This window comes from Schistocerca cancellata, chromosome 7 (assembly GCF_023864275.1).
Source record: "Schistocerca cancellata isolate TAMUIC-IGC-003103 chromosome 7, iqSchCanc2.1, whole genome shotgun sequence".
Lineage (NCBI taxonomy): Eukaryota > Metazoa > Arthropoda > Insecta > Orthoptera > Acrididae > Schistocerca > Schistocerca cancellata.
Genome location: NC_064632.1, coordinates 462,344,099 through 462,366,967, shown reverse-complemented (window position 1 = coordinate 462,366,967; position 22,869 = coordinate 462,344,099). Strand labels below are relative to the sequence as shown.

At 42.9% G+C, this 22,869-nt stretch overlaps 1 protein-coding gene across 1 annotated transcript in view; it reads right to left on the bottom strand.

Moving 5' to 3' along the window:
• The window catches only part of LOC126092092 (zinc finger and SCAN domain-containing protein 22-like), a 759,840-nt gene extending 743,552 nt beyond the window's left edge, over positions 1–16,288 (bottom strand). Inside the window, exon 1 of the mRNA XM_049907515.1 lies at positions 15,470–16,288. Coding sequence (XP_049763472.1) covers positions 15,470–15,676 — 207 coding nt within the window. The 5' untranslated portion in view covers positions 15,677–16,288. The remainder of the gene's footprint in view (positions 1–15,469) is intronic.
• Between the last annotated feature and the right edge of the window lie 6,581 nt (positions 16,289–22,869).

Sequence of the window (22,869 nt, the reverse complement as noted above, 5' to 3'; positions counted from 1 at the left end):
ATAAAAGTCTTTTGGGCGTATTGCTGCGCTATGGTGTGACAAAACTGCCGACATTATTGCAGTGAGTTTCATCAAGACGCCTGCAACAACAACCGTAGATTTATCGCAAACGCGGTATTTTATTAAAATGTCCACAAGAATTGATATGCGTATCACAAATTTCGTCGACTGATATATATGTTCGATAATTTTGTTTATAAATAGCAGACACTTTTATGTAAAAATATCCATACTGGCTCTGAAGAGAGGCTTTTGAATCTTACAAATTAAACTACAAGTACATAAAATACAGTGCTTACAGTTACCAAAACAACTTTCCTTAGCGATGATTCGTTTAGAGGGTTGAGGGTTTTACTCTGTCGTCTTCTAAATAACAGCCGTATTTACATCACTGAGGTGTGGCTGAGGTAGAATTCACAGCTGACTATGTGCTCGTTTTGTAAATCGTCAAACACATCCCAAAAATGTATCTACAAGGAAGTACTAACGTTCCACAAGAAGCATTCATTTTTCAAGTGCATGTTACGATAAAACTTACGTATTTCGTTAATGTAGCCTAGAAATTCTTCTATGGATGTGTTTGGTGTTAAAAGACGATTCGCACATTCGCCATAAATGCAAATGAACTGCATTTCAGTATTACAAAAACGTCTATCTAAGAAAGAGGGAATATGTTTCTAGTTGTGTTTTCTGTACACTAATTTTGGTTACTGTATGCTCTGCTACTTTTATAAAGTAAAAGCGAAGACTTTGGTCTTGCAATCGGCAGGAATGAAGTTATAAATCCCTGTCTGCCTATACACACTTATGGCTTAAGTCGATTCCCTTAGTCACTTAGACAGGTGGTGTCTAAAACAACATCGACTTATTTGTAGTCAAATCCCTTCCCAAACTGAAATTCTAAGGACGGTTAAAACCGTCGGGATGCTCCTTTCCCTCCAATCATTGCTGTACGAAGTGCTGCAGCTAATGGATGGACTGTTTTCGTTACTAGCGTATTGTGGGTATCAAACCCAGCTTAAGGTTTTAGAATCTGTTGTACCAGGAAATACAGAAAATAAATGATCACCAATGTAAATTAAGGTTAGTTGTAACGTGTGGATGAAAGCTAAAAAAGTGCTGCCTGTGATATACAGATTGTCACTACAGTGGATTTGGACATAATTATTCAAAATTGTGATTGTGACAGGACAATAATATTTTTCCATGACTTCTTATTGCGTTACTGAGAATATATTATTGTATGAGTCGATGTGAGAAGCTTAGTTAACATTCTGTCTCGATCTCACTTGAACCTCTTACGCAAATAGAAATTTTGCCATTACGAGCTAATTTAGTGTCTTCATTAACTAAAAATAAAACCTTATTTCCAACGCTGAAGTAACCAGCTGTCATCTGCCTTATATTCTATTTCGACATTAGTGACTGTGGTGATTCCCTGAGTACTGAATTTTTTTCTGGTGTTATCTCATTCACTAGTTGGATGGAGCTGCCATTTAGAGTGCAATTACTTATTTTCGTTCAAGGAGCGCAGTACCACCTAACACCTTAGACTGCTTGCTTAACTATAGGGGAAATAAATTGTGACGAGTTTAGAAATTGAACACCTTGCTTCATAAAGAAAAATCGTGCAAGAAAAGATATTTGCGTTACCATCAGATTGGTATAAATTACTGTAGAAAGAAAACATCCATGAAAGCTTAGGTAGCAAAAGAACTCACACTAGAACGCTGTAAAATCTTTTCTTCACAACTTGCAATGGCCCATGGACAGGACACTTGAGATTGGCATAATATCGGCGACACATATGATTCGGTGGATCTTTGATAACTCTTTGAAATCTCGAAATTCGAATTCGAACAATACATTGCTGAATTTGCAGTAAATCCAATTGACATTTCGTTCATATATAATCATATGCCTTTTTATCTGGATTTTCTCTAACTGTGCCCAGCAAGGATTATCACGCGAGAGAGAACAGAAATAAAACTGCAATATTTGTCAAGGAATCATCGCGACATCAGTGTGAAAAAAACTGGCGCTCGTCTCCTTCAGAAGACGTCTACTTCTATAATCAATGCATAACATCTCGTCTTCACAATTAATAGATGCTTTGGAGACGCAATGTGAGGAGCCACTCAGAAATACCGTCAGTTTTTCGATTATAAATGGCTGGTTAATCTGTGAGTCAAAAGTTCCGGGTAAAAAGTCACATTTATTATTCGCAAGCTTCTTAGAGACAAAGCTGACTGTATTCTGTAGTGTATGACACAGTTGAGGAAGGTGCAGGATCGTTCGTCTCTCGTTCAAGAACAAAACCGTTTCAATTGCCTTCTTGTGGTAACATAAATTATCGTATTACTGCAGTCGAATACTTCGTACACAGACACATATATGTCAACATATTATTAAATCTTGAATCGCTCGATTCACATAATGCAGAATAACAATGAACAAGAGGAATACAGCTGAATGCGTCCTACTAATTCACCAGTTCATATTTCAAATAAGACAACTCAAAACTCCTTTGTTATTGAACGTTCCGCTCTGAGGAACTTTACTGTAAAACGAAAACGAACGTTTTCAGTTTCTCTCCGAAGATTGCCATTTGTATGCGGCATGAAAACGATGAAGGATCACATAAAGCGCGTTTATTAAAATAATTTTTATTTCCAGACATTATCAATTTTATACTTTTAGATTACTTGCTTGAGCCGTTACAAAAGTTCAAATTCAGACCGATTTGCAGCACCATAGGCAGAGAGCACAATTTACAAGTGGCAGTTCCTGATACTCAATGAGGCTATGTTTGTTGTGCTGCACATTAATGTGAAGATGACCTGCCTTTTCACTGTTGAATCTGGCAATGTATATGTGATTGCTGTATCGGCCAAAATATTTTGATATCCAGACACAATCACGGTTCTCTCCAAATGATGTTTCGTGATTGGATACACAGACAATGTAATTAAAACCCAGATTCCCCACTGATAAAGGTATATAGCGACACGTTGGTGGTAGGATCTACGAGATAATGTCCAAAATATTTTCTGTCTATCTTGTTGCACGGTTTCAGTGTCTTTAAAGAACGGCGTCACGGACCCAACAAATACACAAATAGCTTAGTTCGAGTAGTCATACGCAAGTCACGGATTAACACTACGTCGGGTTTATAGTAACTGATAACACTGTGGCTACACTATATTGTAAACGCTATAATGTGCTTTCGATTTTTGCACTTGGTGACGAATGAAAAATGCGTAAGGTAATTGACGCACATCTGTGTGACAGAAGTTCCAAATACACATATTTGCAGGTCGGTGTGGCCGTGCGGTTCTAGGCGCTTCAGTCTGGAACCGCGAGACCACTAAGGTCGCAGGTTCGAATCCCGCTTCGGGCATGGATGTGTGTGATGTCCTTAGGTTAGTTAGGTTTAAGTAGTTCTAAGTTCTAGGGGACTGATGACCTCAGATGTTAAGTCCCATAGTGCTCAGAGCCATATACATATTTGACGGGGTGGAAGTTTCCTTAGATTTGAAGGAATGGTAATCGTGTATAGGAGAGAGTGTCTTGGCCGGAACTAGTTGCCTGTGAATAAACAACACAACAACAACTTTTGGTCGTTCCATGACGCTGCTATTTAAGTAATTGTCCTTGTACTGATTACATAGATCTTGAGCACACTAGGGAGCTCTCTTCTTAACTCCGGATCACTCATCAAAAGAATAATGAATGACTTAAGAGATTGCAGGTCCTAGCTGATATTTACTGGAAACGTACTTTTCAAAAAATGATGTAATGGCTCTGAGCACTATGGGACTTAACATCTATGGTCATCAGTCCCATAGAACTCAGAACTACTTAAACCTAACTAACCTAAGGACATCACACAACACCCAGTCATCACGAGGCAGAGAAAATCCCTGACCCCGCCGGGAATCGAACCCGAGAACCCGGGCGCGAGAACGTTACCGCACGACCACGAGCTGCGGACCGTACTTTTCACTGCACACGCACATATATGACACGCTCGCGTCCGAAGCGCAGTGGTCAACGTTTTTCGTTCCATGTGGAGGACCCGTGTTCGATTCCCGATACTGGCTAGAGATTTTCCCGTAGTGTGAGGTTGAAACGGGATGCACTCAGCCTTGTGGTGCCAATTGAAGAGGACTAGTGAGCAGTAGCGGCTACAAGGTTTACAAAGCCGACAACGGCCGAGAGAGCTGTATGCTGACCCCTGCCTCCCCGTACATTAACCGCATGATGCCGTTTGGAAGAGGATGACACGGTCGCTATTGACCCGTCAGAGTCGACGGCCTCAGGGATTGTGTTCAGTGGCAGCAGGGAGGTTGTAGTGTTAGTGATTAGTTTATCACGGTCATCGGTAGCCAGATGGCGCTCAGAGACTGTCTGTGCGTTCTTTGTTTTTTGCACTGCATGCAGTAACTGTGCTGAGGTTAGAGGTGAATAATATTTTAACATTCATTCTAGGGTACAACCACGCCCCAATGACAAGTACGTGTTTCGTATTGTGGACTTGGGGAAAGCTGGATGGATGTATCGACGGACTGATGCTTATGATGCGTACAACGTATCGGTCGTGTGTCGCTACTTTCAGGAGCGGTCTGTGGAACATTCCTTCCCCATGTAAACCAGATTCTGGACGTCCGTGTAGTAAGTATGCACGTCAAGATCGACTCACTGTGCGAGCAGCGGTGGCTGACGGAACATCGTCTGGGGATAACATCTTGCACCAGCTGTGTCATTAGGGACAGCTGGGAACCGTCTGCTTGCAGCAGGATTAACGTCATGCGTGCCTTTGGCTAGGCTAAAACTCACACCACGACACCGCCAAGCATAGCTACTTTGGTGTCGTGAGTGAATTCACTGGAAAGTGGAATTGCGCTGTGTTGTTTCCAGTTATGAGAATAGGTTCTGCCAGTATGCGAGTGATGGACGTACACTTGTATGGCATAGATCTGGTGAGGTGCCTGCTCCAGACGTACTCCCCCTAGACACATAGATCCCAGCCTAGGCTTCATGGCGTGGAGGGCCATCAGGTACTCGCAGTCACATTTTCTGTCTGTGCAGAGTAAGGTAATCAGTGTCTCCTACACTGCACCGGTGTTTATCCTCATGCTACTGCCATTTCCTCTATAGGAAGTTCAAATGGCTCTGAGCACTATGGGACTTAACATCCATGGTCATCAGTCCCCTAGAACTTAGAACTAGTTACACCTAACTAACCTAAGGACATCACACACATCCATGCCCGAGGCAGGATTCGAACCTGCGACCGTAGCAGTTGCGCAGCTCCGGACTGAGCGCCTAGAGCCGCTAGACCACCGCGGCCGGCTCTCTATAGGAAGGTAATGTGTCTTTTCAGTAAGACAATGCACGTCCCCATACAGTTGCTGCGACGACGCGATGCGCTCTTCTTAGTGTACAGCAACCGCCTTGGCCAAGCCGGCCGCTGTGACCGAGCGGCTCTACGCACTTCAGTCCGGAACGGCGCTGCTGCTACGGTCGCAGGCTCGAATCCTGCCTCGGGCATGGATGTGTGTGATCTCCTTGGGTTAGTTAGGTTTAAGTAGTTCTAAGTTCTAGGGGACTGATGACCCCAGATGTTAAATCCAATAGTGCTTAGAGCCATTTCAACTACCATGGCCAGGGAGAAGACCACATTTCTCACCAATTGAACACATGTGGGACATGGTGAAGCGGGAACTTACTCGTTCTCTATGGCCAGAGAGAAGCATTGCTGACTTGCAACGGAAGGCGCAAAATGCTTGCGATACAGCCCGCCGCAGGATGCCAACGGCAGCTTTATGATCGTTTGCATACGGGAATGATGTTTACTTTGCCACCAGAGTTGAGGGTACTCCGTGTCCCGATGCGACTGTGACGTATGTATTTCATTTGATCTGAATTTGTTATTATATACTCTTGGAATGATAACTACCTACCACTTCATTTGTAAATAAAATGTCCTTGTGCTAGGAGGTGCTGCGTTTTTTTTTTCTCCGGTAGTGTATATCAGAAGCCGTCCTGGCGTTTTTATCATCCTGCCAGCTAGCCTTGCGTTTCAGCATCATCTCGCAGAATACGTCTGACTTGTCCGTGTCTGCCTGGCGGGCTCTGACGCGGCACCGACATGCCGGGAGTAGCAGTGAGTCTCATCCCAGATCTCAGCGCGTGGCGGGAGACAATGCCAGCAATTAAGCGGCGAGCAGGTTCTGCTAAGGCGGCACTGGCTTTTTTTCTCACCCGAGTACACGCTCTCTACAATTTAAATGGCGCGCATGACGTGCAAGCGGGGACGGTGCCAGGGAGGAGAAAAAGTGGTTCGCCAGCGAAACACGTGTCATTTATCGAAGCAGTAAATAAAGGGCAGCGCGTAGCGCAACTTCTGTACTGGATGTCCGTCAATACACCTTGCCTCTCGTCTCCTCTGGGGCTGCTTGTCTTCGGCGCCTCTGCAGCGCCAACTGAGGCCCGCTAGGCATTTCTTGTTCAGGAAAACTGATAGTGTATGTATATATATCTGTACCCAACAAATTTATTATACGGGCTGAACCCGAAATCCACTGACAAAATTGCGGAAGCTGTTCATGGACATTTTCTGCAGTGGCTCGTCAGAGAGTAAATGCTGTTAATAATAGCAATAACCACTCTCCGCTGTCAAGCTTACAGTTAGTAGGCCTACTGCTCGATTACGTATCGAGTTTCTTTTTCCATCAGTGTTTGTTGTACGCTATAAGTGATACGCAGCGGTGCAGGTATATTTACTGACGATGCGTTGAGCAAAGTGCTCCTCCAGCACGGTTTATCGAGTGAAATCGGGAAGGGGCACAACGACGACACTAGCTGCTCACGCATCGGCGGCTACCAAGTCACAGTGCTATTGTACATCTACATGCGTTGTACGTCGTGTTGGTACCATATTACTGGATTATTTACTGTTCTAAAGACGTTATCACTGAAACAAAGTCAACGGGGGGAACAAGCGTAGAGCGTCAATATTACATTTTAAGTCTCAAACGAGCTACCGAAATTCTGACGTACGTTGTTCCAAAATATTCTGATAACGTCCCTGAACACCTTCTGAAATTTGGTTGGTGGATTTCGGTTTAACCTTGTACAGTTACTCAGGTATTTTTAGCCGCTTCTTCATCTACGTACATACTCCGTAAGGCACTGTATCGTGCAAGCGGCTTGTACCTTTTGCGAACACTGGTCATTTCCTTTCCCGGTCCACTTGCAAACAGAGCTAGGGGTACACGACTACCTACATACCTCCCTACAAGCCCTAATTTCTCTTATCTGCGTAGTACTTACTCAAAATGTGTGCTCGTTCTCCAGTCATCTTCAAATGCTGGTTTCTTAATAGTGTTTCGCGAAACGAACGTCGAGTTCCCTCCAGAGATGCCCATTTGACTTCGCGAGACGTCTCCATAATAACTGGGGTATTGATCGAAACGAGTTGGAACAAATCCGGCAGCCCACCATTGTATTGTTCGATGTCTTCCTTTAATCCGGCCTGGTGGTTATCCGAAATACTTGGGCAGTGTTCAAGATCGAGTTGCACTATAGACAAACTTGTAGGGCACATGCTAAGACACAACATCATCACTGGAACAATAGCATAAGGAGCTATTGAGGAAAGGAATCGGCGGGGGCGACCATACATGCAACAGATCATGAATGATGCTGGATGTAACACGTACATGGAAATGTAGAGGAATGCAGACAAGGAATGCAGACAGAAGAGAGGAATAGAGCCCTGTTGCAAACCAACCTCAGGGTTGAACATTAAAAGAAGAAGAAGAGTGTTCTACATGCGTTCTCCTTTATAGATGAACTACGCTTTCCTAAAATTCTGCCAAGAAACCGATGTTGGCCATTTTCCTTCCCTACTACCGTCCCTAAGTCCTAGTTTTGCCTAGATATTTAATCGACGTGACTACGACAAACAGCACACTACTAATGCTGTATCCTAAGAATATGGGATTGTTTTTCCTGCTCATCTGCATCAACTTCGATTGTTCTACATTTGGTGCAAGCTGCCTCTAATCAAACCTACTAGGAATGTTGTCTAAGTCATGTTGCATCTTCCTATCGTCACTCAACGACAAAGCCTTCCGTACACCGCAGCGTCATCAGCAGAAAGCCGCCGACTGCGGCTCACCCCATCCGTCAGAACATTTATGTGTATAAAGAACAAGAACGGTCCTGTCACACTTCCCTGGGTAGCTCCTGATGATACCCTTGTCTCTGATGAACATTCGCGTCTAGAGCAACGTAGTGGATGTTATTACTTAAGAAGTCTTAGAGTCACATAGTCCAAATAGATACCTTAGTAGATGCTAAATTTCTCCCATACCAAACACGTATGAAAATAGAGCTGAATGACGTTTTTGACAAACTGGCTCTATAAACAGGATTAAGTTACACCATACAAAACATGAATGCGGCAGTGGTCCTGCAGTATGTATAGCAATCTGATGATGGCGACTTAAAAATGTGGGCGACACGTTGGTCAACAGAGCAAACTGATGATTCCGCCACATACCCGGAAAAGATTTATGGAAGATAACAACTGCCGCGGAAGACGGTGTTTGCATGTAAAACAACACAGTAGAACGCCACATGTACCAAGAGTAAGAACGTGGAACTTATCAGCAATGTTTATTTTGACAGATAAAATCATGAGTAAGTTGTGCTCCACAGCTTTGATAGAAGTCATTATTCATCTAGATTCGACCCTTTCATCTATTTATAACAAAACTGAGTTTTCGGTGCTGAATAACGCTGCGCCATACATCAGGCGCACTTGCTTTCACAACATTAAACACACATATTCGATATTCTTTGCTGTATGCCATTTTATGATTCAAACTCTTGCTGATGAAATCGAAGACGATAACAGCAAAATAAAGTTATATAAAAGCTTTCTCAAGTCAACACGTTGTATGTAAAAATACCTAGAAGTCCCAGCTACCAGTTAATAAGTGTAATTAGTATGTCCCTAGAACTGATGTAGACTTTGTTCTCCAGCAAAATAGTTGTGGTAACCGAAGCTAATGTTTTCTCCAAGACGACACAATACGTTCTTAAAACAGAACTCTCTGCTGCAAGTGTATTTTACGAAGTTAACAAATGACTGACTTTAAAATAAAAAGTAACTGAAGCACTAAAAGGATGTTTTTCGTGTTTCGCAATTAACAAGCAAATCCTGCGCCATTCTGGAGCCTTGTGGATAAAAGTTGAAACAGAAATTAACACAGACTTCCGGAGGGAAAATGTTATTTCGATCTTTAAGTCTTGAGCTATATTACTGTAAAATTGGTAATGGATAACCAATAGGAGAGCTGATAAAACATTTAAAGCCATTGCTATACACTCAGTTCTCAATCCTGTATACAGATACTGAGGTGAACCTTAATTGCCTTAACATTAATTTTACATCTTATGGAGATTACTCCCACAAAAGAGTCTGTTCACAAAGAGATACTTTATTCGTAGACACCGGTAGTCCGTATCAATGAACCTACGAATGAACGGCTTTGAACAAAAACGCGAACTTTATTCTCTACAAAGGCCATTGCCGAAGAAAGCCTGTTCATATTTAGTAAATTTGTTTGCACTATTTAAGTGCTCTCTTGTTTAGCTATCTGCCACTTGACTAGAAAGACGACAGAGGAATACAGGCGGCAAAAATGGAATTTTTAAGGTAAGAAAAATGAGATGAACTACAAAACAGTATTATAAGAGAAGAGCTTAGTATATATTGTGTCAATGAAAATATAACAAAATGAGCAAGGATGCATGAAGTGGAAACAACAAGGAATGGAGGAAGACAGGTTCGTTAAACAAGTAACATATTATAAACCAAAAGGAAAGAGACGTGTAGGACGCCTTAGGAACAGATGGCTTCAGTGATGACGGAACGGACTGCAAGCTGGTCCTTGAAGTCAAGAAGAGGAAGAAAATGAAGAAGAAAACTTAGGAAACCTGTTGGTTTGTTATGATTGAACCACGTGAATCGAGGCTCGTTTTGAAGACAACCGTACATAGAAAAGGATCATCAGGACATGCAGAAGGTAAGTTCATCGTCAAAACAAATATGCTTCAGATTCATATTCCCATTGCAGACGACAGCACAGATATTTGGAATTAAATAACAGAGTCAGTAAGGTATTGTCAAAACTGAAACTTCTTTTCGGTGTTCATTATCAGTGCCTACTGGAGGGTAGTAAGTTTACGTCGGTACTGAATGGTTCTGTAATCCGACATCGACGTCGTGTTCAGTACTGCTGGAGCGTCCTGCTGTCAACAGTCTCATCGTACAATTATTTTGTTCATCACTGTGACGTACCGATAATCCAGCCTGAAGTATCTACACAGTAGAACAGAAAGCTGCATGCGTTATGACACTTGACATTTTCCGACGAACATAACTACACTCCTGTCACTCGACGAGATACATAGATAAGCACTTTAGGACTACATTTGGTAACTGTATTTATGGTTTCCTTTCTCTCTCAATGATAGTGGGTGTCTGAACAAAGAACAATAAAGCGTAGGAAGATATTGACGACGTAAGCTGTTCCTGTATGGTTTTTCAACCATACACAAATGAAACACTAATGGCACATTGATGATCTATTAAAGTGCAGTGATTTCTATTGTAGCCCATTCTATATTCAGTTTTCATACACAACACCAGGTATACAATAGGGACTTTTCTTGACTCAATACTGAATTACCGTATGTTTCAAGAAACAATGCACACAAAAAATAATGTCAAGTCCACTCTTATCTCAACTACAGTCGAACACCTTGCTGAAAATGGGTTCCAAGCGCCAAACGGGGTGTTGCGACCTGTCGCGGGCCCCTACTGACTTTTCGTACTCCCTGTTGTCGGGCAACAGTTGTTGAATATAGTGGTCTGTCACCCCCATTGATTCTCTTTTTGCATCATGGCTAAAAACTTCCGCGTGAGGACACGTGAATATTAATCTACTGTCTTCTCCCATTGAGAACACTGTCTTACAGAATATTCGTAAATGACATAGCAAATAACCCTATTATGTATTACGCATGTAAACTCTGTCGTATTTGCCAGCCGTGCAGAGAGGTAATACTGAAAGCCTTTAAATTCATCATAGATAAGCGGTTTATGTATCTGGCAATTTATTAGCTACGTCTCATCTCAGGCATGGGACGCTTACGGTCATGATTTAACACGAAACCCGCAGTAACGTAGTAAAATAACAATTAAAAAATCTTGTAGTTTTCTTCCGCTAATAACTACCTAAACTATCGCAGAAGACACCGTAAATATTGGTAAGCACGAAAGTTCGAATTCCAAATTAGAGACACGATACCGTCAAAATGGAAATCTTTGTATTTCTTCATTTCACACTATTAGAATTACAATATTAGCAGCTCACATTTTTCTATCAAATTACGCATTGCAATTTTGCATCTTTTCATTTTGGGCTACAAAGCTAATGATAGCGTAGATTTTGCCTCTTGATTTTATAAGATGGCAGATGTGGCTTCGAATCGTTTCTGATTTATTTACTTATTTTATCTCTCTCCTATAGGCTACATCCGTGAATAAGACAGGGAATTAAAATGAAGAATACCAGCCAGCTGCTTGCAACAACTTGAGGCTACGCAGGTGGAGCGTTGGAAATATTTAAGCGAGAAGTGCGGGTATAAGACGTAAGCTAAATGCTACTTTTTGCTTAATGGAAAAATCCAGGCCTGTTTTTTACGTTTGTCTGTAGTTTTCCACGAATGAACCCGAAATAGCACAAAGCAGCAATGTGTTCTTCAGTTCCTTTAAATCAACGACGAAAACATGCAAATATAACGGGATATATCGTTGGCAATAAGATGTGGTGCAGAACACATATTTTTAGTTTTATCTACAGTAGACTAATTTTAAACAAATGATTTCAACAGGGCTTTTAGCTGACGTATCGACCCGTTCTTGTTTTGGAGAGGCGGTAAACCACATCCCACGTGCCACTGGCGCCCACCTGTTGACTCTAGGGGATTTGTGTATTGCACCTGTTGACACGTGAGACCACTTGTTGCCGCGACGGCTCCCCTCCTGCCATAAGGCACGCGCGCGAACGTTTAGGGTGGAACGAAGAGGGTGGGTACCCCCCTGCATATCGCACGTGGTCTGCACGTGGGGCACATAGCGCAGGAGGCAAGCGGAGCGGCACAATCCGGCAGTTTGCCGGTCTGCTAGCTCCCTAACAGCCGTCACACTCTGACGCCTCGCGCCGTGCTATACTGCTGGAACGGAGGAAGACCAGATCTATCCACAAAGTAGCCGGCGTTCATCCGCGGCAAATCATTGTTCGTACTTTGGCTACCAAAGTTATCACCGTAACTACTACTGCAAACCGAGCAATATTTATAACGCATTCATTTCTTTCACTGACCAAATGCACTGAACCATCCTGAGAAGTCTTTAAGTTTCTGTGACTTTGACCCTCTTGAAACTTACGTAATGGTAAACTGAAATATGATTTGGTTTGGTTACTGTGGTTCTGTTAAGTCTGTTGAAATGCGTAAACGGCGGTGTTCAGTTTGCCGAGCAGTTTCACAATCGTCATTGCCCGGTTCTACTATTATTGTCTCTTTCTCAGACGTCGTATAAGCAGTTGCAGTTGGCACATAAAAATGTTCTCGTATTATACGTATTTCATCCAAAACACGATCAACTCATTATTTTGTAGGTTATTATGACTTCCACCGAAGTATCAAGAACATCAGCGTTTCTCTGTAACAAGTAGCGTTATCCTAGTCAATGTAGCACATGGCGTCATGTTGCGCCATGAACTGCCCAGGTAGATTTAAAACATAAATGTCTGCCTGGACAGTATACGTATAAAATAATCTCTCTTAATTATTTTCTAGTGTTTTCAGACTGACGAAATATCTTCCAATCTCGGTGGCTCTGACGGACCTTCTATGTCTACGACAAATACTGGCAACATTTCAACATATCGAGTATTGCAGCTTTTCTCTGCGTGCATCGAAAAGTTCTTTTCCGATATTCAGATCTGCGAAAACTTTTCTTCGCATTAACCGAATCCCGCTAGGGAAATAGGACTTTTATCCAGCTGCACCGTAATATTGAAGGTGAATATGTGTTCACTACAATAGGTGATAGCCGGAAGACGTGTACATACAATGTGGTCCTCTCTACGTAAGCTCAGAAATTCGCAACACTTTTCTACCGTTGTAGGACTGTGTCAGATATTTCTACTGGCAGTTGATATCTTTGAAACGAAAAAAGTACTCAAAAGCTTTAGTATCTAAACAATATTTGCTTTCCATAGTGATATGAACTGGATAGTTTCAAAATTAGCAAACGTCCTGAGTTCATTGTGTGTATGTTGCCATCGTGTCACTGTTTCAACTTCTGCATGTCATGATCGCATTTCAGTAAACGTTTTCCAGTCAGTTTGGCGTATTTTTGCAGACATTACGATGACAGTCTTAATGCTAAAGTTCATATGAAATATTTGATGACTGACACACTGGACTAATTTTGTAACTATCGTTTGTATGTGAAAGGTTTTAAAGGCGCTAGATTTGAACGTGGACAGTGCAATATTTACAACTATCTTTCTCCGTATTTGAAACTTCATGTATGTGGATATGTCCGATAACTTCATCCGATAAGCTTTCATTTATCTACGAGTATTATTATAACCGATAAACCGAGAAAAACATAGGGACAGCTTTTCTAGCACTGAATTACAATACCTATGAAGTCAAAAACAGAATTTACCATTTTTTTAAAAATTCTTTCATCCCCTCGGTGACACTTAATGACTGAGGACGATGATGCTCTGTTACGTATAACAAGGTAAGAGTACAAAAGAGATTAGAAACAAGTATGTAGAACTGTAAAGAATTTCACTGGGAAATAACAGAGTGCAAAATGGGGTCCGTATGATTCAGCATCGAAATTTAATGGTAAAACAAATTAATTGTCATTCTGACTCGATGAAATCTGAGGAACTGCCAAGAATTTAGTAAAGTGTTAATGTGAAACGATTTTCCTGCTGTAAAGCTGTTGTACACTCGAAAAAGCTGTGACGTTTCGCTGCGAGTAATGTGTCAGACAGTATACAAGTAATGAGTGCTGGTATCAATGGTCGTACAGAGTTGTCGCGCTATGCAAAATTTGTGTTCTCAGAACGATTTCTGAAATATAATGCGAAGGAACTAATGAACCTGCCCAAATTCATTCACAGCTTGGTTGGTGGCAAATAAAAGTCAAATATAGAGTTTTTCATATCTATCAAAATTTGAACAGTTGTGTCAGTGGCAGCGTTACATTGCCATACATGTTGCTTTTGCGATTGCAGTCTTTCTCGGCGTATTCAACTGATGAATTCTTTTCGGGTGATGACGACTCCACCACTCGGCTGATAACCCGAAAAGAATTCCTCAGTCATGTTGCTTGTTAACATGGTAGTATACCTGTATACGTGTGTCATTGTTAATATCTTCGCTATCCAAAAGTAATACATGTATTGCAGAAGTATTATCACTCACTCGCATAAGACCATACACTGTTCGTACATGACCGTCTGATCATTTACAAACACTGTATGGTCTTATGCGAGTCAGTGATAATACTTCCGCAGCACCGATATTTGTTTTGGATAGCGAAGAAATTAACAATGCATGTCGTTGCCCAGTCTTCTGGTTGCTGTTTCGAAAGAAACGAAGGATAACCACTCAAGAATATTTCCACACCTTTCACCCAAAACTTCAAATACACTGCCTAGAAAGAATTCAACTCCATTCTTCAGAGGAATAAACATTTAGTGTTCAGTTATCTCAAGAAAGATGACTATTGAGGAAGGTACTTGTACAGGCAATGAAATGTTCACGTCCGAAGAAATATTGACATCGTCAACATTTAATTTGGGCTGAGAGCGGAGAGGAAGAGTTGTGGTTTCGTAGAGGGATCGAGAAAATTTTATAGTATACTGTATAAAGCAAATGAACGATGCCGTGCTTTGCAAAGTATGCAAGGTGAAAGGTAAAATGCAGTGAAGCTGACACGCAATACTCCTATAGCTTATTGTGTAGTACGAGCATCGACAGAGTTCGATGTCATCGAGACGTGAACGGCGTACCGCACCTGCCATCGCGTACTGTTGAGGAGATTACACAACGCGAGGCGCGGTCATCCGCCGCGTCAGCGTCCAAGAATTACAGAAGAGAGCGTCATGCGCGAAGGTCGGAGCTCCTCGCATCCGGATAAAGGGAAATGCCGCACAACTAGTCGGATCGCTTTCTTGGCGAGTTTCACGGGAGCGGTCGGTACGCTTCCGCATCGGATGCGTGCAGCGCGCGGATCCGGCGGCACCACGTGGTCCTCGCGCACTGACAGATCAAAAGGCATTTCGGTACTCACGTCATTGTCGTCCAGGTAGCCGTAGACCTCGAGCTTGTCGAGCCGGATGGTGCCCTGGAACGGGTAGATGAGCGTGCCCTGCGGGATGCGAGCGTTGGTCCACACGTTGACGCGCATTTCGGGAAGGCGGTTGGCGTTCCTGTCCACGGGGCTCGTGGCCGTCAGCACGAGCGAGAACTCCTGAGGGATCAGCACGCACGTCTCCATCGTGAGAGCCTGGTGGTCGCTAAGGGCCGTCTCGTCAACTGTCAAAGGCTCAGCGCGCGCGCTCGTCAGTCGGGAGAGGTTCCATTCAACACGTCTCACTCCACACGCAGTGTCACTGGAAATTGCCGTGCAAGCAGTGCGGCGCTGACAGCGACCGAAAGGGTGTGAGGAGTTACGTCCGAGTCCGAGCCTAACGACGTTCGCTCGCCGGGCGCAAACCAACGCACTGTCACTTGAACACGAATGTCAACCCGCGAAGACGCTACCGCGACAGAGACAAGCGGCGGCGAGGGCGCGAAGAGGCGCACAGTGTCACTCCGCGGTCGCCGCGCTGCCAAGTCCACGTGCTGTACCCATTGCTGTCCGCCAGTAGGCACCAGTTCGAGGAGAGACAACGCCCACTCTCGAGAGCCGGAGGAAGCCGCTCGGGGTCACACGACCGTCCGCTGGCGATCGCGGGAGGAGCAGATCTGCGCGAGCTTGACTTTGACCTTGCTACCCCCCTCTTCGGAGCCACCCCCCTCCGCACCTCTGTCTCGCTCTCCCACCTCCGATCGCGCGACGTCAGAGCTGAGGGGCAGGATTTTTGTGTCCCGAGTATCGCGCTGGCGAACGCCGGGCGCAGAACTGAGTGGTGCTGCTGCCCCGACCCGCGAGCGGCTACCATCGCCGCACCTTTCTCCCCTTCCCGCCTCTCCCCACTTCGCCCCTCTCCGGCCACCTTACGATTTGTGGCCGCGCCGCAAGACGTCGGTCGCCCCAGCCGACTACCGCTGGCCGCTACCTTCTTACCGGCAACAAGGCGAAAAAACAGCTGGGGTCCCCGTGCCAGACGCCCCCCACCAACCGCCGGTCCCCTCTCTACCTCTGCCCCTGGCCCCCCCTGCTCGGCGGGCGTTTTTTAACGTCTTGCGCGGCTCCCCTCCTGCTACTTCTACCGCTTCCTTGTCTTTCGCCCGTACCTTAAAACAAGTGCTGCACCTCGGCGGCAGGTGGCCTGGCGCCGAAGGAGGAGTGGGGGAGGAGGGGGAGAAAAAAACCGGCCGCGCAAGAGCAAAAAAGCTCCCAGGAAGGCGGCGCAAAGGAGAGAGTATCTACCAACCAGAACGGAATTCCCTTCTCCTTTTTGCCGGCGCCCGAGCCAATAGGAGAGCTCCGCTACGTACACAATCAGCTAGTAGCGAAGAGCGTCGCACTGTCATAAAAGAAGCATCGAGCAGAATGCGAGCGCGAGGGCTTCTGCTACCAGGCTACACTAGTCCTTGAAGACGTCCGCGGCGGGGCTATCGTAAAATGTAATCTAGATTGGGGTACAGTCTCGTGCACTGACGCAACTGCTGCTTGCCCTCGCTCATGTGAAGGAGCGGAGGGGGAAGGCAGCGAGGAAACGCACGTGACTGAACCACCTGCTCTGCTGCACTTCTTCGTTTACAAGAACTTCCCTTTCGGTGGTTAATTTCTTTGGCATTTTAGATACTGTACACGCAAATTTGATGAACCAATTGTCATTAAATTTGGAAGCTTTGTACTATTTTTAGATTCAGTGACTGTAATAATAAGCCCTCGAGCTACATATTACGTGAACTTGTAAACCAGTATAGCCATGTCTCAATAAATTCCACGTACGTTTTTCCAGGAAATAACTACAGTGAAACATGTTTTTCTTAGACACTTCTCTTTAACTAATTGCGGTCACTGTCATTGTAATGTATCATAAATATCGTTACAGCTTATACAGCGTGATTGAGAAGTGACCATACACATTTCGTTGTCGTAATGTACGTGTGGATCAGTATAAGAGTAAAATGTTATATGATGTTTTGTCGCCGGCCCGGGTGGCTGAGCGGTTCTAGGCGCTTCACTCCGGAACCGCGCTGCTGCTACGGTCACAGGTTCGAATCCTGCCTCGGGTATGGATGTGTGTCATGCCCTTAAGTTAGTTAGATTTAAGTAGTTCTAAGTTCTAGGGGACTGATGACCTCAGAAGTTAAGTCCCATAGTGCTCAGAGCCATTTGAACCATTTTGATGTTTTGTCTGAGACTGCTGTATTTCCTAGTTACGATGATAATGTCCTTTTGGTAAGCATTACATCATGGGCCAGTATAAGCATTTGGCTTGTCGTGTTCACCTGTATATTGACTGATGTTGTTTTGTCGACTGTGTCCCTGCACATTTCAGTCGGGAGGCAAGAGAGTGTATAATTGCTTATTCTTGTAAATGGACAGGTTGTGCAGGACCGGTTGCTTGGCCCGCCAGATCTGCAGATCTTAACCCCTGGACATCTCTCAACGACGTTTAGAATGTAGCACAACTACAGCAGAGAATTGAAAACAGCTACTCTGCAGACTGAATGGAGTATGCAACATTTCGAGAGCGGTAAGAATTCGAGCCCGTCACTGTCTTCGTCTACATGGACGTCACTTTGAACATGTCCTGCGATAAACGTACAGCACGTAGTTGAGTTGAATTTAGGATCCCTTGGTTTCTTTGCTTTCCGAGAAGAGTTAATTTTGTTTTTTTTAATGTTGCACTTGTGATCCCTACTCTACTACATAACTCTGAAATATAGGAATTTCAGGCAAAACTTTATTTAATGTTTTACTCTTATTTTGATGCATCCATTACACCCACGAAATTAGTTTTGAATCACCCTGTATGCTTGCGTGTGTTACTTTCGTTATGACGGATGCCAGTTACACACCTCAATTAAATATCTAACTTATCTACTAAACAGTTTGACCGATCCCAGAATTTCACTTCAATTATCTTACTTAATCTAATAAGTAGTCGTAGTAACATCTGGAAACACTACTTGCACATATCGTTTCGGGTCGGCAATTCACAGTATTCTTCAACGTTTACTGTCATTAACTTATTTTTAAGGCCTCTGTTTTCAGACGGACAAGAAATTTCTGTGACTTAATGATCTAGATTATCAGTTTAACATATCGTAGTGGCTGGATTATATAAAATTACATGACTTGCTGCTTACCAATCGTTCCAAGCAGACCGTTTAACAGAGAGAACTATAGCAAATAACCCCTTGATTAGTTATTAAAAAAATACTGAGTAAGTGTTTTCTGTAAAATGTGGTTTTAGAATGACGTGTGAAACGTATTTTCACGAAGTAAACGAGTGAAATTGCTGGGTAATCTTCTTTAACTAGGTCTTATGGGGGCTGAATTGAGAAACATTAATTTGTCAGAATCGTTTGGTTTTGTAGTATTTCTTCAGAGAGGTTTTAAGGGAGGCTGTGCTGAAACTTCTTCAGAAACAAGAATGGAAAGAAAAAACAATTGGAAGATACCAATATTATTTCATAAGGAGCTCCTTGCTTGATCGGGCATCGAAATCACCGCACAGGTCTCTATTGGTTTCTGTACGAGAACTGAGATCGGAGACAATCCAATTTTTCCTTATATTTATTCAGAAATGTTGAAAAAGAAGACACCATTGACACTTTTTAAGAACAAAAGGTCAAAAAATTAGCTGAAAGATTGTATTTTTATTTCTTAGACGGTTCGTTTCCCAACCGTGCATCGAAGTCACCAGATGGAACACTGTGCATATATCCATATGGGGTCTGAAATGCGTTGTAGTCACAACAGCAATACTTTCCGCTTCAATTTGTGATTTTCTTAATAAGTAAATCCTGTCTCTTGAACTAAGAGATTTTCAAGATCTAGCTAATCTTTTATCTTCAACTTACTTTCGAAGCAGTAACTTTACGAGATCGTTTGTTCACTCGAGTGTTATGCTGATTCCGTCTCTGATTTCTTTGTTTTGTGTGCTGTTCTGTACACTATTCCTGGAGCGTATGACCGCATCTTGCATTATTTTATAACACGTACAATCAGTACGTACATCTGCAGATGTGCAAGCGCGCTCTGGTGCGCGCGCGCTTGTATATGTGTGTTTTTGTGTGTGTGTGTGTGTGTGTGTGTGTGTGTGTGTGTACGTAATGAACAGTATAGGAAAAAAACGTTACATTGCAATGAAACTTTTAAAAGTATTTAATGGTAATGGAAAAGTGTGCTTCACAAGAGGGGAAAATAACAATTTCGTGACTAACTGATTTCATATGTACAAAATGAATATTTCTCTCCTCAGGAGGAGTAAAGAAGCCACCAAGAAGTTTCAGTTTCGTTTTACTTTATCCTTCGAAAGTTTATGTTCTTTCGGCGATGTTGGATGATTACATATAGATCTTTAAGAGCAGGTGTTGCTTGATACAGCTGTTTTGATTCGAGAAAAGCTGCATTAACTCTCCCCCTCCACCTCCCACCCCCTCACCCTGCCCCCCCCCCCCCCCCGCTCTTCAGCATAAATGTCACACGTTAATAGATTAGCGGCAAAAGACACAATGGGTATTTCGACAACGTCACTGCTAATTTGTAATCAATCAGCGTCCTTCTTACGTATTCCTGGAACATTAATGCCAGCAAGAATGAAAAGTTAGTAATAGTAAAAATACGATTCAGAAATAAAAGCTGTTTCCACAATTTAAAATTAAGGGATTTGTCCTAGAGGGAATTTAAAGTTATTCCTCTTGTGCTAAGTTTTCTAATGACTTGTACCCTTCAATTTCAGAAACGAACTTGCTTATATAATCTGGTAGTTAGTTATACTGTTTACAGTTGAGACGGTCAGAGGTAAATGTGATCGAAATTTAACTCAGGAAGGTATGAATCACTTTATGTACTAAACTAATCGAAATTTAGCAGGTGATGTATTGCCTGCAATTTGTAATATAAGCAAACATTACCCTTCCCAAACATTTAAATGTGATACAAAGTTAACGATGTTAAACAAGCAAGTTTAGGAACTGCTTCGTTCATTTCATTCACCAAGATTTTGTTCTGTTTGTCAAATTCCATGAGTGACGTAAGACTCATTGTTGGTGTTTTATCTACTTTCGTTTAGGTTTCTTAGACATCTGTTAAAGTATCTGTGAAGTGCAACTAAACAAAAAACTTTTTACTGTATGTTAATCGAGGCTTAAGAAAATAAGATGTGAATATTACATTATTTGTAGCTCAATTTAAATAGGAATCGAAGTACTTGCTTCTCAGTAATGCCAAATGAACGAGAATGGGGGACAAAATTAATCTTATTCCTTCACATTTTCCTAATTAGCTACGTTACACACTAATCAGTTCGAAGATGCAACCGATGTGTAACGATGCAGCCTATCACAAAATATCGTCGTATGGTGCTCTTTAGGTATGTGAATGTCACTGTTGCTGAATAATCAGTCGACCAACATGGTGTACAGAAAGAGTGGAAGTTGATAAATTTGTTCGACAGAGATGGGTCTCATGTGATGGGAAGTAGACACTGGTCATTCCAGTCTTTAAGAAGATCGTGTGGGGCAGATGTGCAGTACTGCTAACCTCATTCGATTAAGTCAGTATTTTACAGATTTTTGATACATGTTTCATGTTGTCTAATGTAAGAAAACACAATAATTAACACAAAAAGCAATAATTATAATCGCTCCTGATGTACTGATGGATAGGCATGTTGATTTCATAGTTCTTGATTTCTGATAATACATCACACTTGTTCGTGTACAGAAGATTTCAGAGTAGAGTTAGATCTAGCAAAATTAACTGGCTCAAATAATGGTTACAGTCCTGCGTAACTGATCACTTCTTGCACAGAAAACAACAACTGAAGACTGTACCCTACTTTCAGCTGCCTCTACTGTTGCTTCGACTGTCTGCATGGATTGGTGTGCAGTACCCTACATAGCTAACAAAAACACTGATGTCCTTCATGAATCGGATTTCCTACCATGTGAAGACCACCAGAGCGCAGTATATTTTCAATAGCAAAGATAAGATCCGATTACTATCCAACAGTGTGGTACACAAAATGACTTATCGTTATTCCGATGAGTTTTATATTGGTCATTCAGGCAGATACACAGCGAGCAGGTGTGAGGTAACGGGCGAGTTGTGGCGCCCTGGAAATATTTTAAGTTCGGAGTTGGCGGCCACCGCTCCGGAGGCTCGGCAAGCCGCAGCTCGCTAGGAACCGCGTGATGCCGCACAACGGCCGGACCACGTGGCTGGAAACTCCATGGTGACGCTGTGTCGACGAAGGAGACATACCGGAATGCCAAGGATGACGGACTTTGTGAAACCTTAATGGCAGACATTTCACAAATGGCTCTGAGCACTATGGGACTCAACTGCTGTGGTCATCAGTCCCCTAGAACTTAGAACTAATTAAACCTAACTAACCTAAGGACATCACACACATCCATGCCCGAGGCAGGATTCGAACCTGCGACCGTAGCAGCAGCGCGGCTCCGGACTGGAGCGCCTAGAACCGCACGACCACCGCGGCCGGCGACATTTCACAGTTCGTATAGAAATTAATAGTACCCAGTGAACCCTGATACCACGAAAAAAACATGTACATTACCATTATTTGTACTACGATTCTGATTTTCAATATCTTTACTAGTTTAAAGTTTAGTATCTGACGATAAATTATACAAGTAACACCCAGCATTGAATTTCCAAAATCTAAACGGTTCAGCCGATTTTGTCGATCCACGTGTCTTTAGAAAGCTATTAGTGTAAACCTAAATTGGTACGAATTACAGGCATGTAACTTGAGCAGTACATGAGTTATTGGAGGTCAAAGTGGCCGATTACTATTAATCGTGTCGGGTCATAAGTACTCCACAGTCACACGAAAAAACGGTAGCGGTATATGTCTTTGTTTATATCTGATATACACTATTCATGTAGAAACTGGTTAAATATTTACTTTGTTTTAAAACGCACAGAGACATTAGGCTACTGGCCTACCTCTTCTTTCTTTACCTTTGATATACAGGGTGTTACAAAAAGGTACGGCCAAACTCTCAGGAAACATTCCTCACACACAAAGAAAGATAATATGTTATGCGAACATGTGTCCGGAAACGCTTACTTTCCATGTTAGAGCTCATTTTATTACTTCTCTTCAAATCACATTAATCATGGAATGGAAACACACAGCAACAGAACGTACCGGCGTGACTTCAAACACTTTGTTACAGGGAAATGTTCAAAATGTCCTCCGTTAGTGAGGATACATGCATCCACCCTCCGTCGCATGGAATCCCTGATGCGCTGATGCAGCCCTGGAGAATGGCGTATTGTATCACAGCCGTCCACAATATGAACACGAAGAG